The following is a 22,286-nucleotide window of genomic DNA, read 5'->3' as shown; positions in this document are numbered from 1 at the left end:
CTTGGAGAAGACAGAAAAGCGACCAGATCCACCCTCCCCACCCCAGTCCTTTACAAAGTTTGATGAGAATACATCACACCATTCTTTCCCCTCTTTCCTCTGACTCCTCCTAAGTTCACTGCAGCACTTTCTCTGGCTCCCCCTTGAAACAAACGGGATAGCCTATTCTAAGGCAGGGGGAATGAAGAGGGGCAACCTTGGCACTCAGCTGCTTTGAAACTCCCTCCCTTTCCTCCGGTGCCTTTGACGCTTTCCTGGGGTTGTGCAAGGCTGGGAAAAAATGAAAGGAAGGGCTAGAAACAGGCTTGGAGCCTCCCCCTTTAAAGACAGGTGTCCAGAGCAATTTAATTAACTTTAACTTCCCCTTTGAAAAGTTAAATGCCCCCTGAACAAAAAAATCCTGGCTACAGGCCTGCCCATGTCAACCCCAGTTTAATGCCATCTAAACTTCCAGCTGCCACCACATTCTGTGGCAGTGATTTCCAAAATTGTGTGAAGTGCTAATTTTACCAAATGTGTCCTGAATCTACTGCCCATCAGTTTCACTGAATGCCCACAAATTCTAGTATTCCGTCAAGCATTTAACAACTCAGACTAAGCATGATTGCACTTTATAGTTGCCGCCATGGGTATGTTGTACTGTGTGTAAATAGCGATTTTATTGTACTATTATAGATTGTTTTAGAGGCATTGTTTTATTGGTTTTAATGTTGTAAGCCGCCCTGAGCCACTTCGGCGGGAGGGCGGGATAAAAATCAAATAAATAAATAAATAAATAGTATGATAGGACCCAGAGAAAAAGTTCCATCTACTTTCACCACAACCACGTGTAATTTTATAAACCTTCATCAAATTTCTTAGTTGTCTATTCTCTAAATTTTAAAAAAGCGCCAGACTCCTCAGCTTCTCCTTGCCAGGCTGCTCTTGTCTTTCACTTTAGAGCAGCAATCCTCAACATGGCATTTGCAGTCACTCTGCACTGTTTCCTTGTTGCCCACTTCCTTCTGCCTCAAAGCAGAGATGCTTCCCAGCATCACCGAAGCAGGAGGTACTTCAGAAGAGCCCAGTAGACATCACCTTTGTGTGTCTGCAGGGAGCATCCTTTAGGAAACGGCTACCAGCCTCCCTCATAGAACAACCATTGGCTTGGAATCTCCCAACATTTTGTGATTGACTGCAGCCCAGCCCCCCCCCCCTTAACAGCCACTTAGTAGTAACTAGCAGCCATTTTGTGGTGGTACCCACCACGTTTTGAAAATCCCGAAAGAAACACAGGCTGAACAAGGTTTAGAGGGCACTACAGTTGGCTTTATGGTTCTTGTTGGCTAAGACCACTCCCTTCCCTTTTTCTGTTCTGTTTTATGTGAAACGTAGCTAATGGTGGTAAACAGGGTGCAAATTTTACCTAAAGATAATTCACCTCAAACATGTCAAGTACAGGTTTGGCTGCTTCTCTTTTGGTGTCTCAATTCTTCTAAAGGTTGCCAAAGACCTGGCAAACTTGTGAAGTGCATAATAGATGGGACTGGAGCCTAACAGTCTTTTTAACATGCAAATCCTCTAATAATATCAGCATAATCTCTTTTATTTTTACTAAGAGACATATAGTCTCAATAAATTCTAACAGATATGGAAAACAATGTTCAAGTATCATTTTGCTTCTTGAAAAGTGATATGGGGCTATTTTCTTTTTGTATATATATGATATTTTATTGAGACTGTATGTCTCTGGGTAAAAATACTGGAGATTATGCAGATATTATTAGAGCATTTAAATGCATTCAAACATGATATTTTTGGTACAGGAAATCTTGAAAGCTATATGCACATGCAAGCTCGTTGTTGTGTTGTCCTGTCCACAACTATTTTAACAACCCTTGAGAAAGAATGCAGCTAGAAACATGTCAGTACAAACATTTTTTGTATTTTTTTAAATAACAGCTGGTTTTATCCTCACCAGACTACTGAACAACAGATTTCCTGACACAGTGTTTCCTGAATGGATGCTGAATTGTCGTAGCCCTTTCCTTGCTTTGATTCAGCTTGTGATATTTGGTTTCCAAAAGATGATTGCTGATCCAGGGGAACTACTGACTCAGCACTGGTGGAAGAGGCCAAACTACGATCATATATGAAAGCAGCAGATCAATAGGCACATGACATACTGTGGACCAAATAAAACAGACCACCACAATCAGTAATATTGCTTATTGACAGAGTGCATTTTCAAGTGTTCAAAGCAGGTCATTCTTTTGCTAATTCACACAACACAGTATAGTAGGCCATAATGCTTTAAACTGGGAAGGCGGGGATTTCCCTTATACAGGCCACACAATTAGAGCGAGTCCAGTATCACTTTAAAGACTACCAGGTGTAATTTCAGCGTAAACTTTCTAGAACAAATACATAGGAGTATCCATTCCAAGCTGCTAAATTTGTATTTTGGATAGACACTACAGATCTGATGAAGTGAACTGTGACTCATGTTGGAATAATTTTAGTTCGTCCTTACTAGATCCCTGGGATTAGCAAATAGGGTTGCCTGGTCTGGGTTGGGAAACACCTGGAGATTTGGGGGTGGAGCCTAGGGAGGGCGAGGTTTGGGGAGGGGAGAGACCTCAGCAGGGTATAATGCCATAGAATCCACCCTCCAAAGCAACCGCTTTCTCCAGGGAAACTCAGGGCTCTTTTTGTAACAGGAACTCCTTTGCATATTAGGCCACACACCCCTAATGTAGCCAATCCAAGAGTTTACAGAGCTCTTCTTACAGGAGCTACTGTAAGCTCTTGGAGGATTGGCTACATTAGGGGTGTGTCGCTTAATGTGCCACCTGGAGGCTGGCAACCCTATAAAAGGCAACTGCAATCAAAACGATTACTGCAGGAGACACTGGTAAGCAGTGGACGTGACACCTGATTGGGGCAGGGTTCTTCCCAGGTACACGTTTAAACACGCGTATATACATAACGTGAGGATTTTAATCCTCAAACTAATATGGGCCAGAGTCACCAAAGTGGGAGCCTGTTCAGAATCCCTCCACAGAGCAGCAAATCATTATTTCCCTCCCCCTCCATTCCCCCAACTTTGAAATACGATCTTAACTTCTCGTGAGGATTTAGCTTGTGATCTCGCGAGAGAACCGTCCTTACAGCGAAGGCGACCCTCACAGCTCCACGGCAAACCGACGGCAATGGGCGCCGCCATCTTGTTTCGGGGAGAATAGCAACTCGGAGTTCTCGGCGGGTCCGGGGGGGGGGGAAAGGCGGAAGTGGCGGTAGGCTCGGCGGGGCTGAAGAAAGGGCCGGGCGGAGGAAGGCCCAGTCCCTTCGCGGAGGTACTAACCCGGCTTCTTCTCTTCGTCTGCGACGTCCTCACGGGGAGTAGGGCCAACGGGCGGGAAGATGGCGGTGGAGTCTCGCGTTACTCAGGAGGAGATTAAGAAAGAACCGGAGAAGCCCATCGATCGGGAGAAGGTATTGGGGGTGTGAGCGAGCGAGCGGGAGGGGGGACGAGTAGGACCTGGTGCAACAGCAACACAAGCGGGGCTCGTAGTGCGCTCGACGCCGTGGGCTTTTCTGTGTGCTGGCGTATCAGTTGATTTTTGCTTTTGTAGGTTACTCAGCCTTTGAGTAACTTACAAAAATGTAGGAGCTGACTTTATTAAAAAATACTATATGAAAGCTGTGGTCTACCCCCAGGTCAACAGGCGATGAACACGTGCGTGTGAGCCGTCTCCCTCGGCATCTCTTTTGTTGTATTCGGGCTTTGTGTTTTTTAGGCGTACTGTTTAAAAAAGTTAGGTGCATGCCTAAATGTAATATTTCAAGGCCCCGTCAGTCCTGCTGGGACATTTGGGGATGGGCTGTGGCTCATGGGGTGGTGGTGGTGGTAGAACCCGCTGCTTGGCATGCAGAAGGTCCAAAGTTCATTCCCTGGCATCCCCAGTTAAAAGGGTCAGGTAGTAGGTAATTTGAAAGACCTCTGTTGGAGAGCTGCTGCCAGTCTGAGTAGACAATATTGGACAAATGTAAAAGCCAGATCTACACAGATCCTCTACTTTTTTATACAGAATGCCACCAAATCCAGTATGAAATAACACATTGAAGCCAAGACTAAGGAGTGGGCCATAAAAAACACAGATCTAGCACTTCGCTGTGTGGCAGCAGTGCAAAAACATGGATCACTCATGATTTCATAAGATTTTCATATTGAAATGAAATAAAACCACCGTCATAGTGTAGCCAGTTTGGTGTAGCCAGTTTGGTGCAGTGGTTAAGTGCACAGACTCTAATCTGGGAGAACTGGGTTTGATTCCCCACTCCTCCACTTGCACCTGCTGATGTGACCTTGGGTCAGTCACAAGCTCTGGCACAGCTGTCCTTGAAAAAGAGCAGTTTGTGTCAGAGTTCTCTCAGCCCCACCCACCTCACAGGGTGTCTGTTGTGGGGAGGGGAAGGGAAAGGAGTTTGTAAGCCGCTCTGAGACACCTTTGGGTAGTGAAGGGCGGGGTATAAATCCAATCTCTTCTCTTCCTCTTCTTCTAGATCATGTCTTAGGAAGCACCACAAAAATCACATATTCACAACACTGTGGTGCTGTGATGGTGCAAAAACTTAGTTCCGAACCATGGATCCTCATGGATGCTCAGGATTTTTGCATTGGGTCAGCCCAAATGCAACATCAGATCGTATATCATGTCCATAGCCACAAATTGAACCCCCCCAAACCCCCATATATCATGTCCATGGCCACAGCTTGCAGCACAAAAATCACGCCATCCACCACTTCATGTCTCTACCACAGCACAAAACGTGGTTCCAAAGTACAGATCCTCAGGGATCCTCAGGATTTTTGTGTTGGGTCACCCCAAATTCACCATCAAATCTTATAGCACATCCATAGCCACAGTTTAAACCAGATAAATAATGGACTCATTGCTTTGTGGTGCCACAGTGGTGCAAAAATGTACTTTCAAAGCATGGATCCTCATGTTTTTTCTGTTAGGTCACCCCAAATTCATCATCCAGTCACATATGTTGTCCATAGCCACAGCCTGCAACATAAAATGGATTATCAGGCTTTTTATGTTTGGTCCCCTAAACTCACCATCAGATCACACATAATGTCCATGACCACAGAACGAACCACAAAAATCACAGATCCAATTATTTGTAGCACTGCCATGGTGCAAGCACTGTATTAAATACTTTGATCCTCATGATTGTTAAATGGACTCCCAACAAAATACATTTTAAGATCACATGTCTCATCAATGTCCATGGAATGACCCACAAAAACAACAGATCTGGATGGTTCTACAATAGTGTGGTCACTGTATTAAAATTCGTTGATCCTCATGATTTTGCGCCATCATGGTATTAGTCCAAGGCAGGAAACAAGGATGACTACCGGATTCACATGCAATTTCTGCAAAATCATTTATCAAATCACTGATCATATCCATGTCTACAGATTTTACCGATTTTTAAAATCCAGAACATCATGGTATCACCATGACATCACAGATTTTTTACATCCAGAACATCATGGTATCACCATGACACAGAAACGTGTAGAAAAATCATTGATCTTCACAATTTCTATGTAGAATATTCCAAAATGCACTGTGAAATCACATCCATGTTCACAGCTTCCAGTGTAAAGAATTTCAGCAGGTATTTCCTGGTGTTTCCAAAGTGCAAAAATAGCCAAGGCACAGATTGTCAGGGTCCTGTCTGTGAATGGAGAATATAAATCCTTCTTAAAGGGGAAAAATCCCAGTTACCCGCCTCTCTGTTTAAAATAATCTAGGATCGGTTTAAAATCATGAAACAGGATCTGTTTAAAATAATCTAGATCCAACTTTTACCCAATCCCGACAATACTGACTTTGATGGACCAAGTGATTGATTCAGCATATGGCAGCCCCGTGCATCCCGTTAGGGAGGATAATGCTGTGTCTTATTTCTTCATTAATGAAGCGTTCTGTAATGAATTTACTGTATTGGAGTGTGTGTGGTGTTGAGCATGTGTAGGGTAAGGTTGGGGCATAAGAGAGAAATGGAGAAGTCAGAGATGCGTTGTATGTTCATATGCAGAAGTAGGCCTGTTAGACTTCTATGTAACATTTCCATGTAGGATGCAAGGAGAATTCTTAGGACTATAGTTGGGTGGCTACTGGATATGACTCTCGAGTTGCATGTCATGTGGAACTGCCCGCCTTGCTGGAAGGAGCAGTGGTGCAGAGTGGTTAGGCTTCTGGCCTTTTATTCTGTGCCCCTCTGCAGATTAATTGTATGCCCTTTGCCTTGCAGACCTGCCCCCTTTTACTACGGGTCTTCACCACTAACAATGGGCGCCACCACCGCATGGATGAGTTTTCTCGAGGAAATGTACCCTCCAGTGAGCTTCAGATCTATACCTGGTGAGTGGCAGCTAGCAGTCTGTCTGCATCCCAGAGCTTTGCTTTGGGCATTATGGACTATTGATACCTGCAGTGTGACAGACCAAATAGGTCTGCTGTATTTGCTGAAGGCACAGAGCCTGTGTTCACAGAAACAGATAATGGAAGAAGAGTATGAAGATACCTGACTGATGTAACTCCATAGGATTATGATATAAGCCAGGGGCATAGAACTCATTTGTTATGAGGGCCAGATCTGACATAAATGAGACCTTGTTGGGCCGGGCCATGTGTGTCATAAAATGTAATGCCAGGTAGCGGAGGTATAAACTTTATAAAGGACACAAACACAAAAGGTTTTTTAAAACTTAAAATAAAAACATGCTTAAAACATTAGCACTCTTGCAATATTTTGTTTATTTAACAGTGGCCCCGGTCACACGGCAAAGTTGCCGCGGGAGAGGCACGGATGGTGGGCGGATTATCTGGGAAGTGGATTATCTGGGAAGTGGAGCGCACCCGTGGCTTACCGCCGACCATGCGCATTAAAAAGCTAGTACCTCCAAAGTACTAGTAAATGTTTGCCACGGGCTGCCTCCAGACGCCCGTGGTATGATCGTCCCGGCGCGCGGCATTCCCCTTCGGTCCCTCGTTTACCCACCGGTGCCAAGGGAAGGACCTGTGGTGTGCTGCTGGCGTGTCTGATTGCGTAATCGCAGATCAAACTGCGCCAGGGCAATTAGCCACGCCTCCCCCCCCCCGCGATATCCGGCCCGTGTGACCAGGGCCAGTGTCTGATAACTGATACCTCTTGCTCTGAATTATTGCATCAAAATGTCTGTGCTGTTGCAATTTTGAGTATGCTGTTCAGGTGTGTATCTGTAAGCTGCAAACCTACGATGATGCAGCAGCAGCAGAACTGGAAGCAGAAGACAGCCAGTTCCACTGCGGGCCTGATAGAAGCCCAGGGGTGGGGGGCTGATCCGTCCCAAGGGCCGCATGTTTGACACCCCTGATATAAGCTGTGTAGTATGGCTTCTTTAGAGAAAAGGTGGCGACTTCATGAGTTATATGCAATCCCTATCCCAGTTTTTTGCAGCCATCTTGCTATTGGAGAGGGATGTTGGGTCAAGGCTTAAAGAACAGTGCACTCAGAATTCCCTTCCAGTTTCCCAGTATGACATCCTTTCCTCCTAAACAACAGAGGCCTCAGTGACCTCTGACATCTTGCGTGGTGTTTCCTGTGTGCTACAAGATGTAGCAAAGGTCTTGGGTGAATGCAGGGGATCCTTTAATTTCATGCAGGTGCTCACTGGATCAGAAGCAGTGCATTGCGTGTCTCTTTGCAGTGCTAATCCCATTTCTGACCCAGAAGGCATCTTGTACATATGAGGAAGTTCAGGAGGCTTTTGTGATGTTGCAACCCTCTGGGCAGTCTTCCGATTGAGATGTGTGTGAACCCTAGGAAGGAAGGTGGGCAGCAGCTGGAGGAAGGGACAGGTGAGAAAGAAGCCCAAGAGTAGCACTTACCAGGGAGAAGCCAATATTGTGCTCTCGTGTTTTTCTTCTGCCTTGCCATCATTTCTCTCTGCTAAATAAGGGCATTGCAGAAGCTGCCAAGTGATCAATCGCTAATACCTCTGGGTCATATTCATATTCTGCACTGGGAGTGTTCATTTGTTTGGGGGTTGTTACAGAACAGCCAGTAGGCATGAAATACTTCGCTTATTTGGATATATACCTTTGAATGTTGTAACCTGAAAAATGACTGAGACATTCATTAATACTGTCCCATAGCATTACTTGTGAAGTTTGGGCAGAGAGCCAGTGTGGTGTAGTGGTTAAGAGTGTGGGAGTAGGATCTGGGAGACCCAGGTTCGAATCCCCACTTGTGCCATGGGAGCTCGCTGGGTGACCTTGGCCCAGTCACACTCTCTCAGCCTAACCTCCCTCACAGGATTGTTGTGAGGATAAAGTAGAGGAGAGGAGAACGATGTAAGCTGCTTTGGGTCCCCATTGGGGAGAAAGGCGGGGTATAAATGAAATAAATATCTCAAGAAACTTTATATCATGTTCAGGTTTTTTGAAGCGGTAGATGTCTCTGTTTTGTCCCTTATTGTTTCTCTACTGATTTCTGCACCTGCTTATTGTACAGGGGGCAAACAACAGCTTGGGAATATGGTGTGGTGACAAGGGGCAAATACAAATTTAAAAAATGGGACAAAGTTCTGTAGCATGGTTGTAGCTATACAGTTTTGTGTACCACATGAAACCAACTCTGAAGAGGTTGGCTCTTTCCTCCAGTTTCCTGTTCACTTAAGAGCTTTAACATAATTTGGAAAATCCTGTATGCTACCTTGGGTTCCCTGGAGGATGGTGATAGGATGTCACTGTGCTGATTTACAGTGTGGGTGGCTCTTTTTCTCCCCAGGATGGATGCAACTCTAAAAGAACTGACCAGTTTAGTGAAAGAAGTCTATCCAGAAGCACGAAAGAAGGGCACACATTTCAACTTTGCAATTGTTTTCCCAGATCTTAAAAGGCCCGGCTACAGGTAATAGAGCCAGTGGTGGCAGCAAGTCTTAGCTGTTTTCATCAAGGCTCACTTTGGTACCTGCAGACAGGAAGGAACTTGGGAAGCAGAGCTGGGAAAGGTCTTTGCTTGAGACCATAGACTGTTGCTGCCTGTCGGTGGACTAGAGGAACAGTGGATGTTAACCCAAATCGGTTCCCATGCCAGGCCTGCCCATGCACATTTTCTATGTGTTTAGAACCATACACATGTTCTGGGGTAATGGGGGACTATTTCAGTCTTTCATTTATGTGGATCCCTTTCTAGAACAGTACCCTTTGAAAGATGAGCCAGAAAGGGTCTCGAGTAACATCTGTATTTCCCTAAAATACAGAGGTAGAAAAATGAAGTGCAAGGGAGACCAAAAGCATAACACCCTGCAATACAGTAATACAGTCCTAGCAGTACTGTCCTTGCTTGCTGCCTACATAGGGGTACAAATGGGGAGTCTAAAAGGCAATAAAGGGAGACAGGAAAGCCATACACTGCCTGTTCTGAAGAGGTAATATTGATTCCTTGTAGTCCATGGCAGAATTCTTTGCAGATTTTAGAGTCTTCAGTGGGTTTGGATCAGTGATGCAAGGTCGTTTCCTGCTTTTTTTTAAATATACTTTTTATTGGGTTTTCACATCGATGCACATGCCTATAAAATATCTTAAATACACGTTCAATTATCCCCCTATACTTCAAATATATTCTATACAGCAACAAGACAATCATACATAGTTGCATTTTTTCCTAATCAATCACTGAGTAGGGTAATTTTTGGGTACATACATCCACTAGTAATTTTTTTAAAAGATTCAACTTGATCATTTATGAAATTATAATCTTTGTAACTATTACATCAACCATCCTTCAAAATCCACATTGTTTCCTCAAGGCTTGATGCTTAAAAAATTCCTACTTATTCCAGCAGGTCTTGTGTCCTGTTGGTGAATTTGACTTTTGTGTGAGTGCAGATAGATGAGCATTTAGGGTCTAGGTCCAAATACGGGCATTCTAGATCAGGAGACAGAGCACAGCAGAACAGCTCAGGTGGAGTGATTGAGTTACCTGAGTGGTGGACCAGCTCAGGCTGGTTTTACAAATGCTGAGCAGTAGCTTGATGACAATTCCTGGGCATGTGATTGAAATACTGGAGAAAGTTGAATTGTAAAGGAAGCTGCTGGGTCTCAGGTTATTATATTAAACCTGAGTCATTGCTTAAGACCATGGGTCTGAGGAGGCTTCAGACAAAAGGCCTTTAATCGATATGCTCTCTAGAGCATTCCAGCTGTTAGGCTGCTCTCATGTGAAGAGTATCCAAGGAAAGTACTGCTAGCTCAGGGGCCTCTACTTTGATGTCAAACTGGATCTTTTATCCAGGCCTCTGACAGTCAAGTCAGCTCTTTTGGGGGTGAGCAAATATAGGGATTGGGGGCAGTCTCATGCACAACATAGCATCTTTCTTAGTGTGGCCTTCAGATACTTGATTTACTGGAGGCAAATTATCGTGTATCTTGTTTTTTCCTACAGGGTGAAGGAGATCGGCAGTACAATGTCAGGCAGAAAGGGCACAGATGATTCCATGACCCTGCAATCTCAGAAATTCCAGATAGGTGACTACTTGGACATAGCAATTACACCTCCAAATCGAGCACCACCTCCATCAGGTCGCATGAGACCTTACTAATATTTTGGTTTCTTCCAGTGACCGCACCATTTGCATGATTATAGGTTGATCTGGGGAAGAATTTTTTTTAACACAGAACAAGAATGCTAGACAACTCCTTAAACCTTGGAGATACCAATTCTTTTTTTTTAACTATATGCTTAGAACAGCATTCTTTCAACTGCTTGGATAAGTTTTCTCTCTCCAGTTAATCTGAAAACAGGCCTCTCCAGTATTTCCAAAATACATGAAGTGTGGCTAGAGCACCATAAGCAGTCTTGTGAGGATTTTGTAATTCCTTTGTTATAGAGCAAATTTGTTATAATGCCACCCAACTGTTAATGTATGAGCATGGGTAATAAAGTGGGTTTGATGTATTTCAAGAAAACAGATGTTGAGATTTGCTTTGAAGGAAACCAGGATGTGAGGCTAGAACATGCCTCAGTCACCATGAGTAGGTTCAAGTGGAGAAGAATGTGGTCTGTTGTATCTGGAAAAAATTAGACATTGTGTGATGAACAGCATTCCATAGATGCTTGGATCTCTTAAGTGATCAGTCCACAAGGCTACCTGGGGGGGATGAACTGCATTTTCTTTAGTATATTGGGTGTGGGTGCTGGAAAAAGTCACATTGCTGAAAACAAGCTCTTGGGCAGATGTATGAATTGCATTCAAGAATTCCACACAATTACTGCACAAAACCAGATTTTTTTCAATCCAGCTCTGGTCATATTTTTCAAAGTAATTTATATGTGATTCTTACACAGGAATGGAGATAAGATGCCAGTTCACTTGGAACCAGTGTCATGTGGATATATGCCATCTGTTGTCAGATCAGATACACATCTTGTTTATCCCTACAGTTTGTGATACATCAAGTGATACACAAAACAGATTTCTGTGTGTATACCAATGTCCTTATTTGGGTCAGGGCAATTCTGTGGATAAAAACAGAACAAAGTTTGAGTCCAGTGGCACCTTTAAGACCAACAAAGTTTTATTCAATGTAGGAGCTTTCATGTACATGCACACTTCCCGAGATGAGTGGATAAAGATGTGTAGGTGAATGAGAATTTCAAGTGAACTTCCAACAGATTTTAATTGCTAAACCTAAATCTGTCCTCTTACAGCCTTAGCAGCGTTTTTTTTTTATTTTTTGGCCCCCCAAAGGGGATTTTTTTATTGCATTTTCTATATGGACTACAAACTATAATAAAAATAAGGGAGGGGTACTACATTTAGAGGAGAAAGAAAAGATAACCACTACTGACTAAAAACCCGAGAGGAGATAATCAAATTAGCTTACATACAATGCCAACTCTTAAAATGCTACGTTTTATGAACTTAGTCAGACATGCTTTTATGACTTTTAAATCTTAAATTTAACTGTTATGAAAAGACCCCTCAGCATCTCCATGTTAAAAAACCCCAATATTTGTCAGGCACCATTCAGAGTCCTTCAACCCTCATTTTTTCTTATCTTGTCTCTTCCGCAGTTTATAAGGACTTTTAGGAGCCGCTGCCCCCTTCTCAGATAGAGTCCAGAAGACTCCAAGTCCAGCTCACCACTGGAATTACTGTCCTTTTCCAATTAAATCTTTGTATTTCTTTCTCCGTTGTCTTATTTCAAATGGAATATCTTTCAGAATCCAAATACTACTGTCCCCAATTTTCAAAGGCGTCCCCGCCATCACCCTTAGGATACAATCCCTCACGTGTCTCTTCGAGAATCTCATTACAATTTCCCCAGGCAGATTCTTCTTCTTTATGTATATGGAGTAGGACCTGTAGACCACATCCATTTCACTCCTTCAAATCTGTCACTGGGGCCAATGCCTCGCTCATCATTTGCTTCAGATTCTCTCCTCTGCTCTCTGGAACACCCTGGAAACGAAGGACCAGGTTTGCCCTCTCCATTTGTAATTGTAAAAGCTGTTCTGTTGAAATTTGCTTTTTTCCCAATTTTTGCACCTTTTTCTTCACCTTTTGAGCAGTGGTGTCAACCTTTCATTTTCTCAGCTGTTTGATGATCCATGCTTTTAAGAGTCTCCTTGAGTTGTGTCTGCTGAGTGGTGATACATTGATTCATTTTTGGCAGCTGCTCCTTGAGGTTATTCATCTGCTCCAGCAGGGGGCGCAGGGACTCTGCCATCGTTTTAGCCAACTCGGTGGTTCCTTCCGGTCGTGGACTTTCGGCTGGTTTCGTTTTTAAAAGTTTCTCCTTCTCCGTCCTCTTCCCCGCCATCTTTGTCTGTTGTTTACCTTCGCCAAACTTTTAAAAGTCTCTGAATATGCGCTCATACACTCGTACACGCCTTGGTAAGTCTTTCCAACAGTTTTTGCCGCTTTTACTTCCGCTCCCCCCCCCCGATCTTGCTTATAAGTCTATGCACATGGAGGGGCCCCTCCCCCGCTCGCTTTGCTCTCTAGTGCGTGGGGCGGGGGAGCTTTCTTTTTAACTTTGCAAAACCGCTCTATTCTGACTCACGTTCATATTCGGCCATCCAACCTTGCTTTGCTTTCGTTTTTAGCTGCTCGATCTCCAGCGCTTGTCCCAGTCAGCGTCACTAGTTGTTTACAGACATTCGGCAGAGGGACCATGGGGACGGAGAAGCGCCTCGATTCCCCAGCATCGCACTGGCGAAGAGGCGACCTCTCAGAAGTCCTTTGGCCAGGAGCCTTTGGCCAGGCTCCTGGGGGTGTGTGCGATGCATGCCCCCCCCCCTTCTGCCTGTGCGCAGCTTCACCCCCGGGAGGTGCGACTGCTTAGTGTGCCCTGTGCTGAAGTCTCAAGTGTTCTAGTTGGTTCTCCTGCCTCTGGATTGAAGCAGAATTAGGTATTCTCTAGCTTCTCTAGCTGTATTTCTCAACTATAAATGTTGGTTTGCTCAGAATAAATTTTATCTGCTTAAAGTGAAACACAACCATTACCTTCAAGCAGTTTCTTAAAAATGTTGTATGTGCAGAATATGCCACTGTTCATAAGGCAAATGTCTCCTGTGGTTAATATTCAATGAGACAAGTTATTTCTTATGAAGGCAAATGGGTTGTTAGACCTGTTATTTAAAAAATAGGGTGCTTTGTAGCATAAAATCGTGTTTCCTGATGGTGACAGCAAGGACACAACCTGCCAGAAGCAAAATGAGGAACAGGTTATACTGCTGCCTGCTTGCCTTTTAGCCCCTTTGTCTAGACATTACAGCAGATGAGGTAGTTTTAAAACGTGACTGTTTATAATGTGAACTGTTCCCTAAGATCTGAAGTGGCTCAAGTCATATTAGCATTTTTTTCAGCCTCATCTGTAAACCACAAGAATGCAGCTGATTCTAATTTTTATGATTTATGAGTTTGCATCAATGATGCTGTACTAAAAATCACCATTGCATGCTAAAAACATTTGATCATGGAAACCCCAATTTTAATTTCTAACTGGGTGGCACTGTTAAGATCACCTTCAAGGAGGAGGCCTCTCATTCAACCCCTAGTAAATCTGGGTGAATTTGGTAGCTTTATCAGCAGTTTTATTTGGTGTGGGCTAATTATTTTATTGATCGATTTATACACTGCCTTTCTGCTAAATCTGGGCCACCAAGTTGGCTCACAATTAAAAGCAAAAACAGTAATAAAACTACTTTCAAACCAGTACACTATATATATATGTCAGACAACAAAAAAGGTCTGCAGCTGCTGGTAGAAGAGTGACAGAAGGGGGAAAGGCAAAAACCCCTGGGGAGGGAATTCCACACTTTTGGTGCTATGACTGGTCTTTGATTGCTGCCTGTCTCATCATGAGAGGCAGAGAATACTGAAACAGAGCCTCAGAAGATGACCATAGCAGGTAGGTTTACCTCTGTTAGCCTAGAATAACATGGTGTAGAGCTGGGAACTTTGCATGCTTTTTACTATAAGACTAATACTCAAGATACACTGCGTGTATAAAAAGTGCCATCAAGTCACAGCTGACTTATGGGGACACCATAGGATTTTAAAGGCCTTCCTCTGCATAGTGACCGTCGAATTCCTTGGTGGTCTCCCATCTAAATACTAACCAGAGCCAATCCTGCTTAACTTCCAAGATCTGATGTGAGGAGGCCAGCCAGGACAATCCAGGTCAGGGCTCAAGTTACACTAGCTCCCTCCCAAAAAATTTGCAGAGCACTTGAGTTTTTAGTGCTTGATATATATTTTCTGCCATCCTTCTAGTAATTGGGCAAATTTGCTTAAAACAATGAGCAGGAAACCAAGGGAGAGATTAAGGCTACATTTATGAATAGGTATACTAGAATGTGCAAAACTATCTCCACATAAAAGCATTTTACTGGATAACGGCTGTATTATACGAAGTCCACATAGAAGTGTTCTGTTTTACAGGAAGTGTGTATAGTGATTAGAGGGTTGGACTAGGCCTGTGGAAATCCCTGGTTGCCTTGGCACCTAATAGATGATGTTGGGCTGCTCATTTTTATTCAGGAAATCTAACCTGAAAGGGTTATTGCAAGGAAAAGATGGGAGAACCATGTATGCAGACCCGTTGCCATGGAGGGGCATTTGGGGTCAGACCCCCTCCTACTCCTGGTGTGCCTCCTTGGCAATGGGGAGGCTGGGGAAGGAAAAGGAAGCCACCCTACCACTTCTGGTCAGTTTCACTCCCCACAGATCAGCTGAATTTCATCCAGTCTGCCATAACCTACTTTAAGAGGGTAAAACATGTATAGCTGCAGTAGATGACATGAGTTCTTCAACCAGCAAAGCTCTTGGCCGGTGATACATTCAGCAGGCTAGAATCCTCAAAATAAGCAATACAAATTATTACCTATATAGCTTTGATTTTTTTTCTATACAATGGTACTTCCAGCACCATTTGAGGCTTTAAAAATTCTACTTGTCAGTTACCACACTGCTATATCCAGAACTACTAAAGCTCATAAAAATAAAGACTAATGAATCCCTCCTAACACTTGCTTCCAGGACTCTAAGCACTGCTATGTTTAGGTGCCCCCACTCCCTAAAAGTTTTCCATTTGCCATACTGTTAATATGATCCTCTGAAGGCATACTAGTTTAGTACAGGGCTGGTTTAAACAAATTCATGATCTTTGCCCTATTAGCATACATACAATCTACACTGACAGTACTTACAAGCAGCAAGTGTAGGATTAGAGGGTGAAGTGCAATGTGTTTTAAGTCCCTACTTACAAGATGCAACTCCATAAGCATCTTAGCCATCCCTCCAGGAAAACAAGTCACCATTTTTGGGTGTTATCAATGTAACTGTATATAAATATTTACAGGATGACCAAGTACAGCCGGTATAGTGATTCCCCAGACTTATCACCTCTGCATGCATCAAGGTAATTCTGCCACACTTCTACAGGGTGTGATCAGATAATTTCTAACAGATAAGCCTCACCCCATCCTTAAAAAACATTTGACCACCCCACTCATTTCCAAGGAGAAGGCATAGCCCAGATCAGTAGGACATGCAGAAACAGGGGTGGCTGGATGGTAAGGGCAGCTTCTACTGCTACCGGGTTGTTCAAATAGAAACAAAACGTGCTTCAGTTGCCAAAAGGGCAGGATACAGCTGGGGAGGGGGCAGGGCTTGGCTACATTAATACATAAAGTAAGGATCGAACAAGGAATGGCGTATTACTTCTGATCAATAAATCTCCAAGAAAAAGAACTGGTTTTATAAAACCCCATTCTTCACTACCCGAAGGAGTCTTGGAGCAGCTTACAATCGCCTTCCTTTCCTCTCCCCACAACAGGCACCTTCTGAGGTCAGTGGGGCTGAGAGATTTCTGAGAGAACTGTGACTGACCTAAAGTCACCCAGCTGACTTCATGTGGAGGAGGAGTGGGGAATCAAACCCAGTTCTCCAGATTAGAGTCTACCACTCTTAACCACTACACCAAGCTGGCTCCCAACATATTAGTGATCCAAGCACATACTCTACATTATATAACATTGCCAATGGCCATCAGTGAGAGCTATAAACAGGCCTGTCCTATCCATCAAGAGTCTCTTTCTTGCCCTTCCTTTAGTATGCATAGAAGGTACCAGAGATGTGCTTAGGCATGATCAGTCACATCCTAAGGGAGTAGATTCAGAAGAGCAAGTGTTCAGACCTTTTATTTCCCTGTCCCATAGAAAAGCTGCAACGTGTAGCTAGACAAGGCACAGCTATGCAAGCAATCCCTTTCCCAACAGTTCACCAAGAATCTGTACAGTACAATCTTTCTTGGGAGTACCAAGGTCAGTCTGAAGGTGGGTGCCTAATTTCCTTAGAGAAAATTGGCTGTAAAGACACTTTCCTTGGACATGACATTTATTCACATAAAACTGAAGCACTGAACTCCCTGTAATAAAAAGGAGAAAATTAGTTAAAAGCTCCCATGCTTAAACAAGTTGAAGCCTGCATTAAAGACCATTCATCAGGCTGTCTTCTCTTAAAAGATCCTTCACAGTATTCTGTTTTTTTAAAATATCCTACCATTATTCTTCAGTGACCACTGCAAGAAAATATGTTTTCCATGTCTCTTGTGATGGTTTCTTTTTTAAAGATAAAAAAAGAAGTAAATGTGGAGTATTGGCTTATCAAACCTGTTTGTAAGCTCTTTGCTCATTCATTCCCTTTTCACACATTTGTTGTTCTAAAATTTGTGTTCATTTAAAATATATACCCACCTTTCTCCCAGGCACCCTAGGACCCAAGGCGGATAACAGCAATATCAAAAACAATTTAGTAAAATGTCTTTGGGCTGCAACTCATGCATTCAGGCAGGCTTGAGTGTCAGGCGATGTCTCTGTTCTTCACAGACTGGAAAACCACTTTTTCCTCACAGCAGGAGCGGAAGTCCCATAAACTCCGTGTCAAAGGCCCTCCCAAGAAGATGGCTGCTCTTCTGCCAGCTGCCCTTCTTCTCTGCAATTCTTTTTCCACAACATTTTTCTGCTGCTTCATGAGAAAACACTTCAGATTCTTATTTGGAGTTCACCCCCACACCCCCAGTTGCCAGGCAACGACTCACCCAGCCTCTGTGCAGATAAGCACCTTCCTCTAGAGGACAGCATTTCCAGCCTGGGACCTAGTATGCAAGGGTTGCAATAATACCTTCTAATAATACCATAATTGTAAAGGCTTACACAGGTTTGGGTAGGCAGAAAAAACATTCTGTTTCTTTTAAGGCCCAGGCCATTATAGAATTTTTTCTCTTAGTGGATAATAGGGCTCTTGCTATGCAACAGATGCTGCCCGAAGGCATTGTGGTAGGCCGATATAACTTTTAATAAGAGACAGAAAACTGGTTGACAATGATTAAGAAACGATCAGGGAGAATAAGTGATTTGAGTATAAGTCCGTTTCTTTCAAACATGCCAAGGAAGTTAGTTGCCAGTGACATCATAAAGTGTAGAGATGTTGGCTAGTTTTCTGACTAGCTACTACCAAATTTGAAGAGAGGGTATTTTGTTCAACCTGGGGCCAATCATTTATGCAAAAGTTCTATGTTCTTGTCTTTTGCCACGTAGTTTTCTATTCCATTTCTTGAGCTGTCCAAAGTGAAAAGCATCCTTGAATGCGACAATCCAGACAAAAATTTAGGCTCTGTGTTAAGAGTTATCCACAATACTCACTGGAAATGTAAATAGAATAGGTTACATTGAAGTCTTGGGACTATGTTCAAAGTGACATTTTTTAAAGTTTTCCTGCATGTGTAGACATTTTGTAACCATCTCTTATTTTAAAGGATGCCTTAGAAGTGCCACTTGTATCCACCCTTTCCTGGAAGGCATGTAGATCAACAGATTAGTATCAATTTGAATTAGGAGATTCTACACTGGCTACATCTTAGTCCTGGCTCTCATCTCCACCCCTTCCCCAGGGGTAGATTTCATATGATACTTAAATGATATATTCACAAGAGCTCCTAACCCATCCAGATTTGTGACAGCTGTGGCTGGAGAATTACCAGAGCCTATGCTTTCACTTCAGCAGTTTCCAACATTTCTGGTATGGTGACCCTGAAGTCTAAATTTACTTTCTGGTACGGTGACCCCCCTCTAGGGCCAACCAAGGTTTTTTTTGGCACCCCTAGGCAAACTGTGTGCCTATGCTTTCACTTCAGCAGTTTCCAAAATTTCTGGTATGGTGACTCTGAAGTCTAAATTTACTTTCTGGTATGGTGACCCCCCTCTAGGGCCAACCAAGTTTTTTTTTGGCACCCCTAGGCAAACTGTGACCTTGCTGCCCATGTAGTCCAGCAGTCCATTTTCTACAGCAACCAAAAAGATGTTCTGAGAAACTAACAAACATCACACAAGGCACCACTGCCCTCGACTATGAACCCCACGCAAGTACAAAGCCTTGCATATAGAGGTTACATTTAAGCCTTTGATCTCCCTCCCTTTATTAATACCTCTAATCCCCTCTAAGATTCTCAGACAGTCGCTCTGATAAATGGTTATCAATCAACTTGCATATGCTCTGAAGTACCAATTACTGTATGACATAAAGATTGCATTCTCAGGGTCAGGGCTTGGTTTCCAAAATAAAGGCCTTGCCTCAAATTAAGCACTGAAGTTGGTTCTTCTAGCAGCGACTTCACACAATGATGATTTCCCTGCTCTGCACAGGAAAATGCATATACCTAACATTTGTAGGCAAATGTAACATTTTGCTCACTGAGAGAGCACAATTGGTTACATTCATCACTCATGACAGTTTATGCTCTTTTCTCTACAAAGCAGAAATATTAATGCAGGTTAAATGGTCTAGTCTTCAACCTCAGTACAGTGAAAGGGGCCAAGCATGGTATAAGATGTGAAAGGACTCCTGGCTTCCATCTAAACTTAGAAGACAGACGTGGTTCTTTTACCACTGGGCAAGAACGACGGTGCTACTCAACAGTTATTTGCTCAAAACTGCTTAATGCTGAGCCTTATGCCATCTTTAATCACATTCAGAGTGGTTGAAGTGTATACATTCATCATGACTGCACTGCGATAAGAGGAAAGATTTCACCCACACATTACTGATCTGTCTAAGGGCCAAACTAGGCAAAACTGCATCCCCAAGTCTGCCATGGGAATGCAGCACCATTTTAGAGCCTGGGTTTTTTTTTTACTTTTAAAATCTGCTGCAGGGATCCAGTCCTAATCAGCTCTGCAGCTCCTATCTCCACCCCCTGCACTGTTTCCAAAAACCTGATGGCTTTTCTGCCCTCATTATTTTTACATGTGGGAGGGGAAATGGAAGAATATGATAAGTTGGCAATGCAAAGAGCAGGAGCAGCCATTAAGAAGGGGTTGTCCTACAACCCGCTCTTTGGTCTCAACCCACGTGTTGGGAAACAATGCTTTAGTCGATGGACAGAGTCTACCATGGGACAGATACAGATAGGACAGGCTGCTCTCTATTCAAGTGCAAAAAAAGCAAGTTCCTAGACATTCAAGCAAAGGGGTGTGTGTGTCCAATTGCCAACATATGTAGTACTATACTATTTCCATTACGCTTCTGGCTCCAAGCGTGCTATTCCCATGCTTAAGTCTCACCTGTTTTCTTTGTTACTAATATCAAGAGCAAGAGCAGGCCTTCTTTCAAATTGTGTGGCCATTCCTTCATTTTTCACCTTCTCTGTGACTCTGGGTGGGTCTGTGTTTGAGCTGTATTTTGATAAAATCTAAAAAAATGTAGAAGAAAAATTAGGAAAGTGTGGCTGTTTCTAGCTTAGAGCAGTTGCCAGTTCCCCTCCACCCATGTCAACAGGCAAAGAACCCCTAGCAAAAATGCAGAGTTACAGCCCTGGCTGCAGAAGAGTGTAATTATCTCACCTGCAGAATTTGTGTTGGAATGACAGTTATTTCAGGAGCTGGCGGAGGAGTGGTAAATATGTTTCTGTAGTCCGATATGGCAGGAGGAGCAGGTGTTTTAAGACAGTCCAGATACGTGTTTGAGGGCAGGACAGGCGCAACAGCTTCTTCCACGTACCCTTTATTTGGTACCATCTGGATTACATACGGTGGCTGTAGAAGAATCACTATGTCAGCAACAGGAACACGGAGACTCAGTACCACACTTAGAAAGTGAAATATGATTCAGATCATCATCACCACTGAGACACCGTCTCAATGCAGTAATAGGATGGGAGATCTAACTGTGACACTCAAAACATTAAAAAAAAGAGGTTGTTTGGTGCTTACTTCAGGCTCTTTTCCCAGAGACTGAGGGTCTGGATGGGTAACTTCATCTGTATTATTAGACGCGTCTGACAGGTTACTCTCTGGGGATTTTGGTAAAGTGGTATTCTTCCTAGAGGGAACTTTCAATCCAGGTGTACAGAAAGTGGGCGCTGCAGGTGAAGCCATATAATCATAATCTGAAAAAGATAGAGTGGTAATTTCACACAGGGAGGGCACAGTTCAAGGTTTAGAAATGTTAGGCATAAGGATATCAAAAACATAGGCCCGAGGTCCATCATTCTGTGATGGCTCCCTTATTTGCCAGATTTCAGTTTTCAGTCAGAACACATGGGAAGCTTCTCAGTTTTGCCTAAAAGTTTTTTTTACAATTGGTTAACAGTGGCCCTTTTGGCACTTGAAAGGTGCTGGGGGGTGGCACACACAAGAATGACTCACCCTGCTGTGCTGCAGGCCCCTGGAGCATGTTTAAATTGTACATTTTAGACCTTAAAATGGCAGCAGTGTCCTTGTGGTCAGACACGAGAACACCATCACTTCTAGTTTGGCCCTCAGTATACCTCTGAACATCATGGTAACAAAAAGCAGCATTTCTAGGATGCTCCTAATAGTAATAAAATTTCTTCTTTACCTCAGGTTTTGTTTAGCCTAGTTGCAACACCCCCCCCCACACAACTCAGCTTGTTTAAATGTAATCAGATTTTTATTTCTACTTTTGAATGGCTCTTTCAAGGTTTAAGGAGCCCATTTTGAATACCCAGGACTTACCACACACTTTACTCTTTTGCCCCGGTGTAGCTGGGTTCTCTTTTGATGCCAGTACTCCTGATGGCTTATCCATCTTATTAGCTTGCCTGAGGAAAAGACAAAAATATTGTCATGGCTACGAATGAGTCGATGACATAAGTGAAAGGATACTGCATTTGTGTTCCTGAAGACCAGATTTTCTTCATGATGTAGCAAGCCATGTTCGAAGAGCTTGTCCAGTGTTGTAGGTCTGTAAAAAGGTTGTGATCTTTACATCTCCTTTCCCTTTCTTCCTGTGGATCAGTTGGAATGAGGAGATGGCATGACAGACAGACAAGAAGCAGTAGCTATTTCTTTAAAAGTATATTCTTCTGATGTTGTTGCAGCAGTCTCATCTCATCCTTTCCCCACTAAACATTTACACATGGGTAACACCAGGGATACCTGCATGAAGCAGATTGTCTAGATCTGTTCCAATCTGCCTTCAATATTGGCTATGTGATGAAACACCCTTGATAAATGACCTCTACCAGGAAATGAATAGGGGGACAGCAATCCTGTTAATTCACAGCAGCTTTCAATACCATTGGTCACGGTGTCCTTCCAGACTGCCTCTCGGGGTTGGAACTTGGGGGCATTGTTTTGCAGTGGTTTTGGTCCTATCTTTAAGGGAAGGTTTCAAAGCATACTGCTTGGGGGCTGCTGCTATAGCT

The 22,286-nt window shown here is 43.4% G+C and overlaps 2 protein-coding genes across 2 annotated transcripts; one reads left to right on the top strand and one right to left on the bottom strand.

Annotated features, from left to right (window-relative positions):
• The first annotated feature begins 3,254 nt into the window (after nucleotides 1–3,254).
• Nucleotides 3,255–10,999, top strand: SAP18 (Sin3A associated protein 18kDa). The gene is made up of 4 exons (XM_015417045.1): nucleotides 3,255–3,474; nucleotides 6,316–6,425; nucleotides 8,836–8,958; nucleotides 10,495–10,999. The coding sequence occupies exons 1-4, from the start codon at nucleotides 3,403–3,405 to the stop codon at nucleotides 10,649–10,651; spliced, it is 462 nt and encodes a 153-aa protein (XP_015272531.1). The 5' UTR covers nucleotides 3,255–3,402; the 3' UTR covers nucleotides 10,652–10,999.
• A 7,117-nt stretch (nucleotides 11,000–18,116) lies between these two features.
• Nucleotides 18,117–21,667, bottom strand: LOC107115354 (spindle and kinetochore-associated protein 3-like). Its single transcript, XM_015417043.1, has 5 exons — nucleotides 21,595–21,667; nucleotides 20,830–21,005; nucleotides 20,461–20,652; nucleotides 20,182–20,309; nucleotides 18,117–18,201 (listed from the first exon to the last, which is right to left on the bottom strand). The coding sequence occupies exons 1-5, from the start codon at nucleotides 21,665–21,667 to the stop codon at nucleotides 18,117–18,119; spliced, it is 654 nt and encodes a 217-aa protein (XP_015272529.1).
• Nucleotides 21,668–22,286: the final 619 nt, after the last annotated feature.

Source organism: Gekko japonicus, unplaced genomic scaffold (genome assembly GCF_001447785.1).
Source record: "Gekko japonicus isolate JY-2015 unplaced genomic scaffold, Gekko_japonicus_V1.1 scaffold685, whole genome shotgun sequence".
In the NCBI taxonomy this organism is placed as follows: Eukaryota; Metazoa; Chordata; class Lepidosauria; order Squamata; family Gekkonidae; genus Gekko; species Gekko japonicus.
The sequence above is the reverse complement of the archived record's forward strand: the minus strand, read 5'-3'. Positions and strand labels throughout refer to the sequence as shown.